Source organism: Blastocystis sp. subtype 4 (genome assembly GCF_000743755.1).
Source record: "Blastocystis sp. subtype 4 strain WR1 chromosome Unknown seqid_0277, whole genome shotgun sequence".
Classification (NCBI taxonomy): Eukaryota; class Bigyra; order Opalinata; family Blastocystidae; genus Blastocystis; species Blastocystis sp. subtype 4.
The window spans coordinates 1-13,844 of NW_014569270.1; the positions used below are offsets into that span (position 1 = coordinate 1).

Consider the following 13,844-nt stretch of genomic DNA (forward strand, 5'->3'; position numbering starts at 1 on the left):
GGGAAAGAGATATGGTATGGAATGATCAAAGAAGGGAAACGAATTCCTCTATTGTCTGAAGTGAAAGAGAAATCAGGATTGTATTGTGAGTACAATGAAAAGAGATGTCTATTATCAGTGAGTGAATATGATAGTAATGGATATAAGAAGAATGGAATGTGTTATGGATAGAAGGAGGAATGATAAAGAGAGTGTGTATGATGTTGAATGGGAATGAAGTGAGAGTGTTGTTTGAGATGGAAGGAGAATGACTGAATATGATGAAAGAGGGAATAAGAGATATGAAGGAGGATGGAGTGGAGATTGGATTGATCATCAGATTTGCCTTCAGTATCTGATATCTCAGGTGGTTATGGCACTTTAAACTTATGCATAATGTGATACTGGAGAGTATTTGAATGAAATGAATTGAATTGGAGATGTACCCCTATTGAATTCAACCAACATTCGTCTATATGGTTATTCTTTCGATTATACAAAGAGTCTTGTTGCAACAAGTGAGTGAATGAGTGTGTTAACAACAGATGCAGATGGTTTAGAGAAGTACATTCGTAGTCGCAGTGAGTATCTGTAGTCATTCAGGGTCATTCTTTATTTCACCAAACTAATCAACCATAATGAAATATTCGGACTGATGATAAGGAGTGTTAGAGTTTGTATTCGTTGTCTTTGATTCATGAGAATTAGGTAGGTTCATCACAGAGTTGAAAGTGAACGAAACCAGACAAGTTCACTGCTTTCAGATATGAGATTCAGATTGTTCTGATGACATCAAACGAACAACGGCATCGAAATAGGATGTGAGTTGAGTATCATCAATAGCAACAATTGCAATAGCAATCATGTTACTTCCAGATTGAAGGAATGTCACTGGAGTGGTTACTGTTGAAGTCTGAATCTGTTTGCCTGGAAGAGTCACAACATAGTACTTCAAATCAGTATATGAATTGTCAACAGTGGATGAAGTGGACAAATCTCCAATCACTCCATTTCTCCATGCTTCATTTCCATTCAAATACACAATCACTCCATATCTGTATCAAATCGAAACAATCAATCCAGACACTTCATTCAATGAGGCAATGTTGAATGTCTTCTTGTACAACTGAATACGATTTGTAGAATTAGGGAATGATCCTCTAGCAGCCTGAGACCAACCTGAAGTATCAGAATTATCCCAATTTGCATGTTATGACTTACTAAACCCATCGACTCTGTCTTTTGATAGATGATTTTAGGAAAATAGATTGTTTGTTTGAGAAGTACATTTGAAAGAGATTACCGTATTCCCGTGGGTCAGAATCATTCCATTATATGTTGACAGATTCATTATATCTAATTTGACAAGTCGAATTTGATTGAAAGGTCTTTTTACATTTCTTTTTTTATCTTTCTTGTTTCATTGTTGGTAAGAATGGGTCAGGGTCGGAAGAAGTGTTTTCAATCTGAAAGACGTACTAACCGACATCGATCTGTTCATTGTGAAGTAGAAAGTCCGGATACTACTGCCGCTGTGAGCGATTCTGGAATCGGTTCAGCAGATCAAACTGAGTCGATGCCATCAAGATATCATCAACGGAGTTTAACTCCGTTACCCACAATTCAGTGTCGTCCTCGACATGATTCTTTGGTGGATTATATGAAGCTGCCTACTATTCTCACAGGATCTCTTCCGACGAAACAAGTGATAATGGAATCTGTTGACCACGTGGCCACTATTCCACTGGTTTCTACAACTGTGATTCCGAAAATTCCCGCACCCAATTGTCTGGGCATTCCCACTGTATAATATATAGACAGTAGCGCAATGAACTGCGCCACTCTTCTTCTTCAGTCGATTTTCCCTAACAAAACAGTCTATATGAATGGAAAAAGCCATCCGCTTTCGGAATCACTACAAACAGAACTTCAATCGGTGATGATCGATTTGGTTGTACAGAATCATATAACTGATTTTCATATACTCACTTGTTATCGTATCCACTGATCATCCCGTTTGATGTAGATCGTCGCGACATTGTTCGAACACTGTTGTATTCGAAGATTGACAGGGTCCTCTCAAGTTTGATTCATGGGTGTCGTTATGAGCATATCTATGGGATGTCTGCTCGATCTGCATTGATCATAGTCTTTCTTTGTTATTGCATTGATTCTAGGGTATTTGCATTTGTCTTCCAGATGTAACGATCTCTGCTCATCGTGCTCTCTATGAAGCAGTTGTTGATTTCTATGAAGAAGAACGAAGGAATGGTGGTAATGAGGAAGATGACCTATACTTACCTGACTCTGACTATGGCCAGATCCATCGTTTGGTTGAGTTGTGGAATTGTTTTGTGAATGTTTGTTTTGGGGTGGAGATTGATTGACTAGTCATATTATGAACTGTATTCCAGTTATATGTATTCACAAAATGAGAATAGAGGTGCGGTGAAGGGAATGTCGGTTCAGTTGTTGAATTGTTGTCTGTTTGTGCTATTGCGTGTGTCGGGTGTTGTCAGTAAATACCGAACTCTGTTGGTACCAGGAATCCTAAAGATTTTCTATATCGATTCATCAAGTGTGCATTCGTTTATGCATGCTGTAATATCGAAATGGCCAAATGGGTCATCTAAGAAGGTATACATTGAAAGTGATCCTGAGTTGAAGGCGATTGCTTTACTGGAACTGATCCACGATCTATTGATGCAATGCGATCTACTGACGGAACCTATGTGTTGTGAAGATGTCTCACGGTTGTTTTCGCTTCTGTGTAAATTGGTGAATGGTGATCAAGCTGAAGTGAGCCTTCAAGCACTTCAGATTTTTGATACAGATGTTATTTTGATGAATTATATTGTCCACGAAAATCAACGATTACGAATGATTGAAGAGTGTCTTAATAAAAATCGTACTTGTATTATTCCAATCTTAGTGAAATAGAATTTCATTGGAACGAATCTATTCGAATGATTGGTGAATCTCTCTTTGATCATCTACTAGATTATGTATAATATTATTGGGTTTTGCGGTTAAACATGTTTATTTGTATGATTTCACTAATCGTTTGGCACGTTCTATCTCTTGCATGTACTTTCGATCTGTTCCCTTTTGTAATGCAGAAATGTACATATTAAAGGCAGTTTCATCGTATTCAATACCCTGCTTCGCCATTGTCTCCCAAATCTCCATTGCCTGCTCAGGAGAAGCCTTCTGTAATTCATTTCCATATTTCCACAACAAGCACTCCTACTGTTCACCCATCAATATCACTCTTACTGGATTCGTTTCCCAAAAGGTCCGAACTTTCGACATTTCCCCTGGACGAAGCTAGTAATCACATGAATCCTACACACATACTGGGATCTGATCATTCTCTGCCACAAACATGCCTTCACAGACACACCGATTCAATTCCTCCCAAGTATTGGGTTCTGAGATTTCACGAAGTCTTCCTGACTGAACTAAACTATCCCATGCATTAAATGCATCGACTCCTGTATTACTATAGGGTTTTACGTTTTCCATAAATACGACGGATTTCGAATGAGCAAGATAAATACTCGACTCTAAGTCCTCTCCTACTCATGAGTCACTGCACTGATGGAAACTTGCTGTTTGAGGATATGAACCACTGTCTATATAGATCATATCAAATCGTTTTTGGCCCAGATAGGAAGCCAACAAAGCAATCGATTCACTCATCCCTCCTCCAATCAACATGAATCTCTTATGATACTTCTCACTGATAAATCTGCCACAACTCGTGACATATCCATGTCGTAGTGGATCAAAAGCGACCACTTCTATATCTTCTCGAGCCATCAGAAATGTCTCTGTTGTATATCCTTTTGTTCAGTATACTTTCTAGTACATACCTGAGTTGAAGCCAATTACAGCAATCCTCTTGATGGTGCGATGTTGATCAAGATACTCGTGAAAGAATTCCACCATCATTGGAGTAATCTGAGGGCCAACAACGCGGATTTGCTTTCCTTTTGCAAAGTTTGCTGAAGGCAAGACTGTAGCGATTTCACGAATATCCTTCTTTGCCTTTTTCCATTCTGGCTTCACCTCATCTATCCTATGATTCTCTGAAACAACAAACTACCAAGAACAGGGTCTACAGAAGGCTTAGACGGCTTTCCTCGTTTTCGCTTCGCTTCGTTCTCGGTTTTTGTTATTTGGATTGCCTCTTCAGGAGATATAAAAGTCATCTCTGGCTCTTTGGGCTGCTTCTACGTCATCACCTTGAGTTCAGAAAACGGACACGTTTCAAACCCAAAAGGAGATTCTTGGTTTTCTCTTCACTTGATACAGGATTTCCACTATTCATCCCAATTGTTCACTCCCCAGGGACTGAGAAAATAGCATTTCCATTTGTTCAGATAATTGTTACTCTTTTGGGACTCTCGAAAATGAACCAGATTCCTTCATTGCGGAAATAGAGCCAATTCTATGATCATTTCTCAATACATTATACGCATTTGTTTACAATAATTACCGTATGTGTGCATGAAGCAATGAATTATACGTAGAACAGATATGTCATTCTTCAAGAAGATCAATCTATCCCTCGGTAAGAAGAAGGATGATGAATACGAAGAGGAAGTTCCCGAAGGAGAAGAAGGAGAAGAAATAGCTGATGATCAAGAAGAGGAGGAGGAAGAACCCGAAGAGGAGCCAGAGGAAGAAGAGGAGGAACCTGAGGAAGAGGAGGAGGAACCCGAAGAAGACGAACCTGAAGTAGATGAGGAGAAGGTGGAAGCATTGAAAGCCAAAGCCAAGGTGGCAATGGATGTGGGTTTTAATTGTGTAGTTGGAAAAGACACTTGAGATGAAAACGAAGAAAGAAGAGGAAATGAAAGAGTGTTGGTGATCAGTATTTGGCGTGACTTATAGATATGAAGTCATTGAAGGCGTTTGCAAAAACAAAAGTAGAAGAGGCTCAAAAGATGGTGAAGGACCTTAGGGGTGAGGTAAACTATGGTGAGTGAGCTTGAGCGGTAGAAGGAAGCAGTTGAGAAGGAATTGGCTAATGTAAAGAAGCAGTTAAAGGAGGCGCAAGAATCTGTGTCGTCTGCAAATCCTGAAGAGATTGCAGAATTGAATGGTCAGATTTCTGTTATGCAAGAAGTGATCGATTCCAATGAAGTGGAACTGAAAGAAGTAAAGAAAGAATTGGAGTCAGTGAAGACATTGGTATCAGAGAAAGAGAATGAGGTGGAGATGATGAAATCGACTATGAGCGGTAAAGTGAGTGAATTGGAAGAGAAGAAGGAAGTGTTGCAAGCAAAGGTAGAAGAGTTGGAAAGTGTGGTGGTTGATAAGGAGAAGCAAATAAAGGAATTGGAGAGTACGGTGCAACGAATTGAGAAGGAGATGAATGGTGTGAAAGAGACATTGAGTAGAGCTGTGGAAATGGAGAGACGAGTAAGAGTGGAAAAGGAAAATATGGAGAAGCAGATTAAGGATTTTGAAATGGCTTTGAATGGTGCTATGGAGAGTAGTATGGAAGAGAAGAAGAAACTGGAAGATCGAGTGAGTGAGCTGGAAGGAGAACTGGCTTCTTCTGAAGGCAAGACAAAGGAATTAACGGATCGAGTGGAGGCAGAGAAGAAGGAGTTGGAAATGAGACTGAGTACAATGGAGGCAGAGAAGGAGGAATTGATACTGGCTAAGAAGACGGAGTTGGAAGAGGCGGAGAAGAAGATTGAGGCCGCTGAGAAGAAGGTCGAAGAGGTGGAAAAGACAAAGGAGGAGATTGAGAAGAAGTTCATGGAGGCTGAAGAGAAGGCTGCCGAGACTGAGAAGAAGGTAGCAGATCTTGAGACTGCAATGAATCAGTCTGGAGCTACTGCAGAGAAGGCGAAAGAAGAGGCTGAGAAGAAGGCGATGGAGGCTGAAGAAAGGGCTGCTGAAATAGAGAAGAAAGCCGAAATAGCTGAAAAGGCAAAAGAGGAAGCTGAGAAGAAGGCCGCGGTTGCCGAAAACGCAAAAGAGGAAGCAGAGAAGAAGGTAAAGGACGCTGAAGATAGGGTTGCTGAAGCTGAGAAGAAGGCAAAGGATGCTGAAGAGAAGGCTGCTGAGGTAGAGAAGAAGATAAAGGAAGCCGAAGAGAAGGCTGCTGAAGCTGAGAAGATGGTAAAGGACGCTGAAGAGAAAGTTGCTGAGGTAGAGAAGAAGGCTGCTGAGGCTGAAGAGATGGCAAAGAAGGAGGCAGAGAAGAAGCTTGAGGAGGCCGAAGAACAAGTGAAGAAAGTAAATGCGAGAGTGAGCGAACTGGAGACAGAATTGAGTGGAGCCCATAGCAATGAACAGACCCTGAAGGAGAAGGTTGCTGAGGCGGAGAAGAAGGCTGAAGAGATGGTTGAGGCTGCTGAAAAGAAGACAAGAGAATTGGAGAAGACATTGACAGAGGAGCGAGAGAACGCTTTGAAATCAGGTGATGAGCAGACTGCCGCATTACGAGCCCAGTTCGAGGCTGCTGAGAAGAAGGCTGAAACGGCTGAAAAAGCAAAGGAAGAGGCTGAGAAAAAGGCGAAGGAAGCTGAAGAGAAGATATCTGAAGCAGAGGAGAAGGCTGCGGTTGCCGAAAAGGCAAAGGAAGAGGCTGAGGAGAAGATCGAGACTGTGGAGAAGAAGGTAAAGGAAGCTGAAGAGAAAGTTGCTGAGGCGGAGAAGAAGGCTGAAGAGATGATTGAGGAGGCAAAGAAGAATGCTGAAGAGAAGATCAATATTGCTTTAGCAGAGAAGGAGAAGGCAGAAGAGCAAATGAAGGAATTAGAAGCTAAGATAGCCTCCCTGGAGACTACTTCACAATCAAGTCATGAAGAAGCAGGAACTAGAATAACAGAATTGGAATCAGCTAAGATTGAAGCAGAAGAAAGAATGAAGCAGGCTGAAGCTAAGGCTACAGAGGCTGAGAAGAAGGCAGAAGATGCTGAAGAGAAGCTGACTGAAGCAGAAAAGAAGATAAAGCATGCCGAGAAGAAGGCTGCAGAGGCTGAGAAGAAGATAGAAGAGGCTGAAGAGAAGGCTACGGAAGCTGAGAAGAAGGTAGAAGAGGCTGAAGAGAAATTAACATCCGTGAACAAACAATTGAAGAAGGCTATGAAAGAGAATCAGAAACAGGAAGAATTAATGTCTGAGAAAGAAGGAGAATTGAAACAACAGAAAGATCGAATTGCAGAGTTAGAGGCAAAGATCAGCAATTTGGAGAAAGCTAAAAAGACAGAAGAATCGGATTCAAGTGAAGAAAAGCCAAAGAAGAAGTCGAAGAAGGAAGTGTCTTCTGATTCTAGTTCTGATGACTCAAGTGAAGAGGAGAAGCCGAAGAAGAAGTCAAAGAAGGACGTGTCTTCTGATTCAAGCTCTGATGACTCGAGTGAAGAGGAGAAGCCAAAGAAGAAATCAAAGAAATCTTCAAAGCCAGCAAAACGAGGTTTACTTAAGAAGGCCAAGAAGGTGGCTTCATCCTCTTCTGAGTCTTCTTCTGATTCTAGCGATTACTCTGTTTCGTTTCAACAAACACACAAAGAAAAAGGAAACAGGAGACATTCTCGTTTCAGAATATCCATCCAATGAAGATACTCCTCATTAGCATCTTCACAGATACGTATTGCCGTAACTTTTAACTTTCTTCACATGAATTTATTTTTCAATACATACGCTGCACACAAATCACCTTCACCATCGATTGTCTGTGCCATTTGAGAAAAGGGACAGTACTCAACAACTCCCGTAAAGCGAACACACTTGTTGAGAAAAGACAACTGACGTGGTAAAATGCTCAAAGATTCATACATTCTCAACTGACTCAGATTGCAACATAACTTTGGACCGGATCCGACATTCAAGAAGTCCTGTTCCATCATCTACAATGACGAATTCTAAACATCATCGGCATTCAACTTCCTCACTATCCTGTTCTCGAGTTAATTCACGAACAACAATACCCAAAATCTCGATATAATTCAAATGCTTCCCCTTATAAACAAGATATTGAGGAAAATTCGAATCACGACACGAATGCAAGATATGCCGGATGAATAGTTTGGTAGTAGTCTGGATATCACAATAATAAAAGAAAGAGGACAGTGAATGAGATCTCACGTCCCCAAGGAACCCGAATGATCTTCTTCTCCATTCACAACTTTACAAGCAGTGACAACGTCAATAGCTCTACCTAGTCGATTAATCAAAATGGAGAAACAATCATCAAACCTTGATTTAATAGAAATAACTGGTCATACAAAGAATCTATGTATCATAATCATTGTTATTGTTAGACTATGGAGGTTTGCAACCTTCTGGATGACTCTCCATCTCTTTGTTGCGCTTCAGGTAACTCGTTTTTGGAAATGGACGTTGCCGATCTTCTTTCTCCGTATGGCCCCGAAAAGGAAATGGATTCTATTGGAACTTTTTCATCTGTTCCAATAGCATGTAGTTTCAACTCAGTTGCGCTCCCTTGTGAGTTTTCATGCAAGGAGGTTCTTACACCTCCTCAATTGTCCCTTGCGCCATGTAACAGTAGTTCATCTTCTTCTTCTACGTATCCTTTGAAACTAGTGTGAAATGTGTAGACAAGAGTCCTCATTGTCAGATGAAGAAGTTCAAATGTCACCTCGCCTAAGACGAAGTAGTAGGTCTTGATTAGTTGTTTCAGTTTAGTTAAACATAGTATTTCGGAAAAGAGACGAGTGATTCGTTTCAATACTTGTATTGATGAATTTATTTCCATGCTGAGTGTAGTTCCTCTTCTTTATATTTACATTTAGGCGAATGGCGTTTCGGTGCGAAAGAACAAACTTCAAGTTCTTGAAGAAACTGTTCGTACAATGCGAATGATCCAAAATCAAATCTCCGAAATGAAACGCAAACTCGAAAGTAAAAAAGCTTCCAAGGTTGCCATTCCTCGTATTCTCCCCACCCCTGATCAACAAGAGTACTATCACTTTTTTCACAATTTGACAGTTCCTTGTATCGTTGTGTCCTTAGCAGGATTGATTCTGGATGTCAATCGATCCTTTTGTGATGCTGTTTCGAAGGAGAAATCTTCTCTTCTAAGCCGTTCCATATTCTCCGTTATGCCTTCCTCTTCTCTTCCTCTTCTCTACACGTATATGATGATTGATTCAATCAATGTTAGTTCTTTCAGTTCTCTTCTTGCGCGTAATCCTCCAGTCAATGAGAGAGAGGCTATTCAACTGTTCTGGAACCAGGGCCAGTTACAGCCTCATTCCATTTCTGTGTCTCTTCATATCTCTGACGCCACTGTCTTTGTTCTCTCATTTACTCCACTGATTCATTGTCAGGAACCATGTGAAGTTCATTCATTTGATATGAAGTAAGTGTTGATTAATGTTTCAGATGTAGTGATCTCGCCTCATTAAGTTTTCAGTTATCTTCTGGTGAGACGTACTGTGTGGTACATCCTAATCATGCTGTGGAATCATGTTCTCAGACTTGCGCTGTATCTTCTGAGATGACGCCAATAAAACTGAATTTAGAATCACCAAAGAACAGTTTCTTTTAAGTGTTGATCCGTAATCAGTTGTAGTTTGTTTGTGAAAGTAATGATTCATTTCCTAAGAATGGTAATTAAACAAACAGGAACATAAATCGGGAAATGGAACAGGGACATCCAATGTAGCTCTATTGTTCATTCATACTCATAACTCCAACCTGAACTTACCACAATTATTCACTTGTTCATTCTCCATTCGAAATATATTCCAAATACCTCTTCGTATAACTTCAACACACCCAGCAATTAACCATACCCAATCTTTCTTCATGGAAGATAACTAACAATTACCATTGCTAATAGATCTTACAAGAGTGAGTTTTAATACCCAAAAGAAACGTAAGATACAATTGTTAACAATAGCAAGATAATACTTCCATGCATCCGAGAGTAAACATGGTGTTCGTACTGTTGTACTGCGAAGAAGAAACCATTTTCCATGCTTGAAGTTATGAAGAAGACCTGAGGATAAGATTGAACAACATATTCACGTACCCCAATCTTCTCGCAAATCCCAATTCAATGCATAACCCGTATAGACAATCATTATGATTACATAAACGGGAGTACTCCAGATGAAACACATGGCTGTGATTGATAACAAGTACTTAATACCATTATACAAATGAGGATGATAATCACTGATATTATGACATGAAACAAACTCTTACTGTGTATCCACAAATCGTCTCAAACATTGTACAAATCGAATGAGTGTCGGCAACAAATTTGGTAAGAATTGGAGCAATTGCTGTGTGGATTGACTAAATTGCGAATAACAATCGACATATTTAAGAAAGGAACCTATGGAAATCAATATTAAACAGAATCCAAACAGGAACACAAATTAAACATTAAGTGAACAAAATCAATCAGAGTTTGATTATGGGATGTCATCTTATAATTACTATATCTATTCTAGTCTACTTGATCTCCTATAAAGAAATCAGGAAAATGAACTTCATAAAATGGAACAGCCACAATGCGCAAAGTGTGGATAAACATGTATTCTCTAGCTTTGAAGTACTACATTCAAATCATAAGAAGCATTAGTACCAATCCTGGAATAGGAAAAGCGAAAAAACAAAACAAGAGTAAGAGAACGGGAGTTATAACCCAGTACCAAACTCGAGGTAGAATTAACTACCTTGAATAGAGAAAAATATACCTACAAGAACAAACGAACAATAGTACCAAATAAACACAATAAATAGCAATAGAAAGGTAAACACTATGTACTTACAAGAAATCCACTTACATACAAGAAGCCATTAACAATTGTTGTTGATAGTGAAGGAGGCTGGGAGAATAATCTTCAAAAATAAATTCAAAATTAATCCGATTGTTATGGTAAACATACAGATCCAAACCCCACATCCTAGACATGAATCTCTTCTAATCATTCTCTACCACTGCTGAATAGCAAACATGATAACAAAGCGCCATAATACCCAAAATGAATCGATTTCATCAGAATCCAATTGGGTGATGGGATTCTGAACAATGATCGTCAACAATATGAATGTTAACACAATGGACGCACCAACCTTAATATCACTTCACACAACCAATCATACAAACAAGCCAATCCAGAAGAAGTGAATCGATGTGGAACTTTTCGCTGTTCCTTTCAGTACATTCATTGAATGATCATTACCAACAAACTATTCATGATTCATCCATGGATGCCAATCTACCTGCTTCCACAGAGATTCAATACGATCCTTCAAAAACAATGCACCTTCTTCCTTGTAAAAACGTAATTCTGATACGGATTTGATGATGGTCGCACGACTTTCACAATTACTTCGTTTATCATGTTTCTTCAGAATCTTATCAATTGCTGTTCGGTTCAGTGAACAGTAGTTGTGTAAACATTCAATCATTCGATACAATTCTTTCAATCCGAATTGTAATTGACGATATTTCTGACTGTTGGTAGAAATCTCTCCAGTTTGGGACCGTAAATCGCAATAATGATCTACTTGCTTGCAATATCCATTGAACTTCTCAATTCCTTCTTCAAGAGTGCTCACATACATCTGGTTCACCATTTCAATTTCAGCATACAATTTCTGAAAAAATGTTTGCTCTTTCTTTGGAACACACTTTCATTGATCTATCTATTCATTCCTACCTCTGGTAAGACCCATTGACAACTTAACTTGCCACCCGTATCTTCCCACTGACTCTATCCATGAATTTTACACCAATATATCTACAAAAGTTCGCTTTGCTCGAATCTTCAGGCTCTCATTCAAGTGATCTACCGAAGCTGCCGAATAGGTGTGGTCATAGTCTAATAGATCATACATTCTTTGTTTCTAAAATACCTTCAGAATCTCCCCGAACTTGTCGTCCTGTAAGATCAACCATTCCAACAGTTGATGAGTTGTCAACTTCACGGAAACTATTCTTTGGTTGCTCCACAGAATGAAGGGTCACTGCAAAGGATGGAGTAGGAGACATTTCAATATCCACAGGTTCTATCAATTTACGTATTGCGTCATAATTACGATTCTCTGGACATGCATTCAGAATCTTCTTTAACCCTTTATAGTCAATGTACTATCTATTCTTCTTCTACTCTATTCCTACTTTATCTCTCCATTCGGGAACAATATTGTGTTTAAGATATTGCCCGAACTTCGTCATCTTTGGAGAAAACTGGGATAAAAGTAAGGCGATAGAAACGGTTATCTCATTATACAATCGGAGTTCAACAAACATGATTAATCCATCTTGACTCTAAAATACTTGTTGGTATTATCTTCATTTACAAGCAACGTTCTTTTCAACTCAGGTCTTCGAGATGTTCTTTGGATTTCTCTCTTTTCTCCAATCCATCGCCAATACACTTCCAGTTGATCATGAATCAATCGGTCCATCACAACAATATTCTTACTCTTCTTTTCAAGGAATACCACCTATGGTCCAATAATCTTCGATTTCCTACTGGTTTCCACAACAGATAGGAGAGAGGAATGAAACTGCTCGAACGAATCACAGTTCTCTTGATATCACTCAATCGAACATATTTGTCATCTTGAAGCAGATGTTCAATTAGAATGTTCTCAATCTCCACTTTCATGTCCCTAATCTATCTATCATCATCCCCACTCAAACACACTTCATTGAATGAAATGTAAGCAAAGATACAAGTCAATACAATCATAATACTCTTTATCAACTGTTTCAAATATCCATCAATCACATCACGATTCTCATCCAAGGTTCGTCGTAGTTGACAATAATAGCCGATGGTGGGAGTATCTTTCTGGATGAAGTATTCATCCATAAGAGGAGAAACGACGACATCTCGATCACGATCAGAACAAGTAGACACTTCCACCACCAAATCCTTTTCAGTGATCTCAGAGAGATGCTTTTCCACTTCCACTGCATTGTGGAAGCGATAACAAGGAAGAGAGGAGAGGATTTCCATAAAAACTGCATAATCGGGTGAAGAAGATGTTGAAGGATTGCTCATATTAAATCTATAGGATTAACAAAAACGAAATACCAATACTTGAGATAGTCCTCCAATTCGCTTCTTGATACATAGGGAAATACACTACCATTCGAAGTATAATTCTCGCATAGATAATCCCCCATACGTTTACTAGACGTAAACATCCGGTTATAAAGCCTACTTCAACAATTCATTGATCGTATTTCTCATAATTTCCATTTTGGATAACAATTTCTACGTTTCAAGACCTAAAGAATGATCTACAGCACTTTTCACACAAGCAACTCCATTTGATTCATACCCTTCTTGACAATATGCATGAACTCCGCTACAGGTTCCGTTAATCAAACAAGGACGGCAATCTACTCATTAGTGCATTTTTCCATTTGAACCTTTCTTATTTTCTTGATCACAGTAGGGAAGAGGATATAGGAGAATGGAACACGATAACAAGACAATCAGAAGGATTAATACAAGATTCCTAGTTATCAAAATGAGAATTAGATTATCTACACTATTCGAATGGAAAGTGCCATCATTACAAAACCTATATGAATCTCTTTGTTTCATTCCAGGCTATTCTATCTCCTATGTTCTATTCTAATCGTTTCATTATATCCATTCTATCTCAAATCCGCTTGCTTCTTCAAAATCAGTCAAGGCAATTCGTTCTTAATAATCAAGAATACCACTAAACATCTCTTCTAGCCTTTCGTGAGCAATACATTCTTACACAGAACTCTATTCAGAATGGTTGTGAAGTAAGTGGATTGAACTTGTGGTTTTGTACGAATTGGAGTCGATTGGATGTCCATTGCTCACTCTTTGTAGAACACTGACTTGTTCCTTCTCAGAGTACAAGAT

The 13,844-nt window shown here is 39.2% G+C and overlaps 5 protein-coding genes across 5 annotated transcripts; 3 read left to right on the forward strand and 2 right to left on the reverse strand.

Annotated features, from left to right (window-relative positions):
- Positions 1–2,100: 2,100 nt before the first annotated feature.
- Positions 2,101–2,919, forward strand: JH06_3926 (hypothetical protein; the record flags this gene model as incomplete). The annotated part of the gene is made up of 3 exons (XM_014670425.1): positions 2,101–2,127; positions 2,157–2,339; positions 2,371–2,919. The coding sequence occupies 3 exons, from the start codon at positions 2,101–2,103 to the stop codon at positions 2,917–2,919; spliced, it is 759 nt and encodes a 252-aa protein (XP_014525911.1).
- A 99-nt stretch (positions 2,920–3,018) lies between these two features.
- On the reverse strand, positions 3,019–4,193 carry JH06_3927 (methyltransferase; the record flags this gene model as incomplete). The annotated part of the gene is given in 6 exon segments (XM_014670426.1): positions 3,019–3,225; positions 3,256–3,306; positions 3,337–3,557; positions 3,573–3,824; positions 3,855–4,055; positions 4,088–4,193. 6 exon segments carry the CDS (start codon positions 4,191–4,193, stop codon positions 3,019–3,021), a joined length of 1,038 nt encoding a protein of 345 aa, XP_014525912.1.
- Positions 4,194–4,521: 328 nt separating this feature from the next.
- Positions 4,522–7,563, forward strand: JH06_3928 (hypothetical protein; the record flags this gene model as incomplete). Its single annotated transcript, XM_014670427.1, is given in 4 exon segments — positions 4,522–4,791; positions 4,805–4,847; positions 4,879–4,955; positions 4,987–7,563. 4 exon segments carry the CDS (start codon positions 4,522–4,524, stop codon positions 7,561–7,563), a joined length of 2,967 nt encoding a protein of 988 aa, XP_014525913.1.
- A 707-nt stretch (positions 7,564–8,270) lies between these two features.
- Positions 8,271–9,517, forward strand: JH06_3929 (hypothetical protein; the record flags this gene model as incomplete). The annotated part of the gene is made up of 5 exons (XM_014670428.1): positions 8,271–8,533; positions 8,565–8,620; positions 8,653–8,729; positions 8,760–9,328; positions 9,358–9,517. The coding sequence occupies 5 exons, from the start codon at positions 8,271–8,273 to the stop codon at positions 9,515–9,517; spliced, it is 1,125 nt and encodes a 374-aa protein (XP_014525914.1).
- Positions 9,518–9,569: 52 nt separating this feature from the next.
- On the reverse strand, positions 9,570–13,519 carry JH06_3930 (xenotropic and polytropic retrovirus receptor 1-like protein; the record flags this gene model as incomplete). The annotated part of the gene is made up of 25 exons (XM_014670429.1): positions 9,570–9,636; positions 9,667–9,788; positions 9,819–9,970; positions 10,004–10,149; positions 10,180–10,312; positions 10,345–10,405; positions 10,436–10,534; positions 10,565–10,651; positions 10,681–10,739; positions 10,771–10,886; positions 10,919–11,055; positions 11,086–11,172; positions 11,206–11,616; positions 11,646–11,699; positions 11,731–11,807; positions 11,842–12,076; positions 12,107–12,256; positions 12,289–12,435; positions 12,465–12,608; positions 12,639–13,005; positions 13,038–13,130; positions 13,162–13,214; positions 13,245–13,342; positions 13,373–13,461; positions 13,494–13,519. The coding sequence occupies 25 exons, from the start codon at positions 13,517–13,519 to the stop codon at positions 9,570–9,572; spliced, it is 3,210 nt and encodes a 1,069-aa protein (XP_014525915.1).
- Between the last annotated feature and the right edge of the window lie 325 nt (positions 13,520–13,844).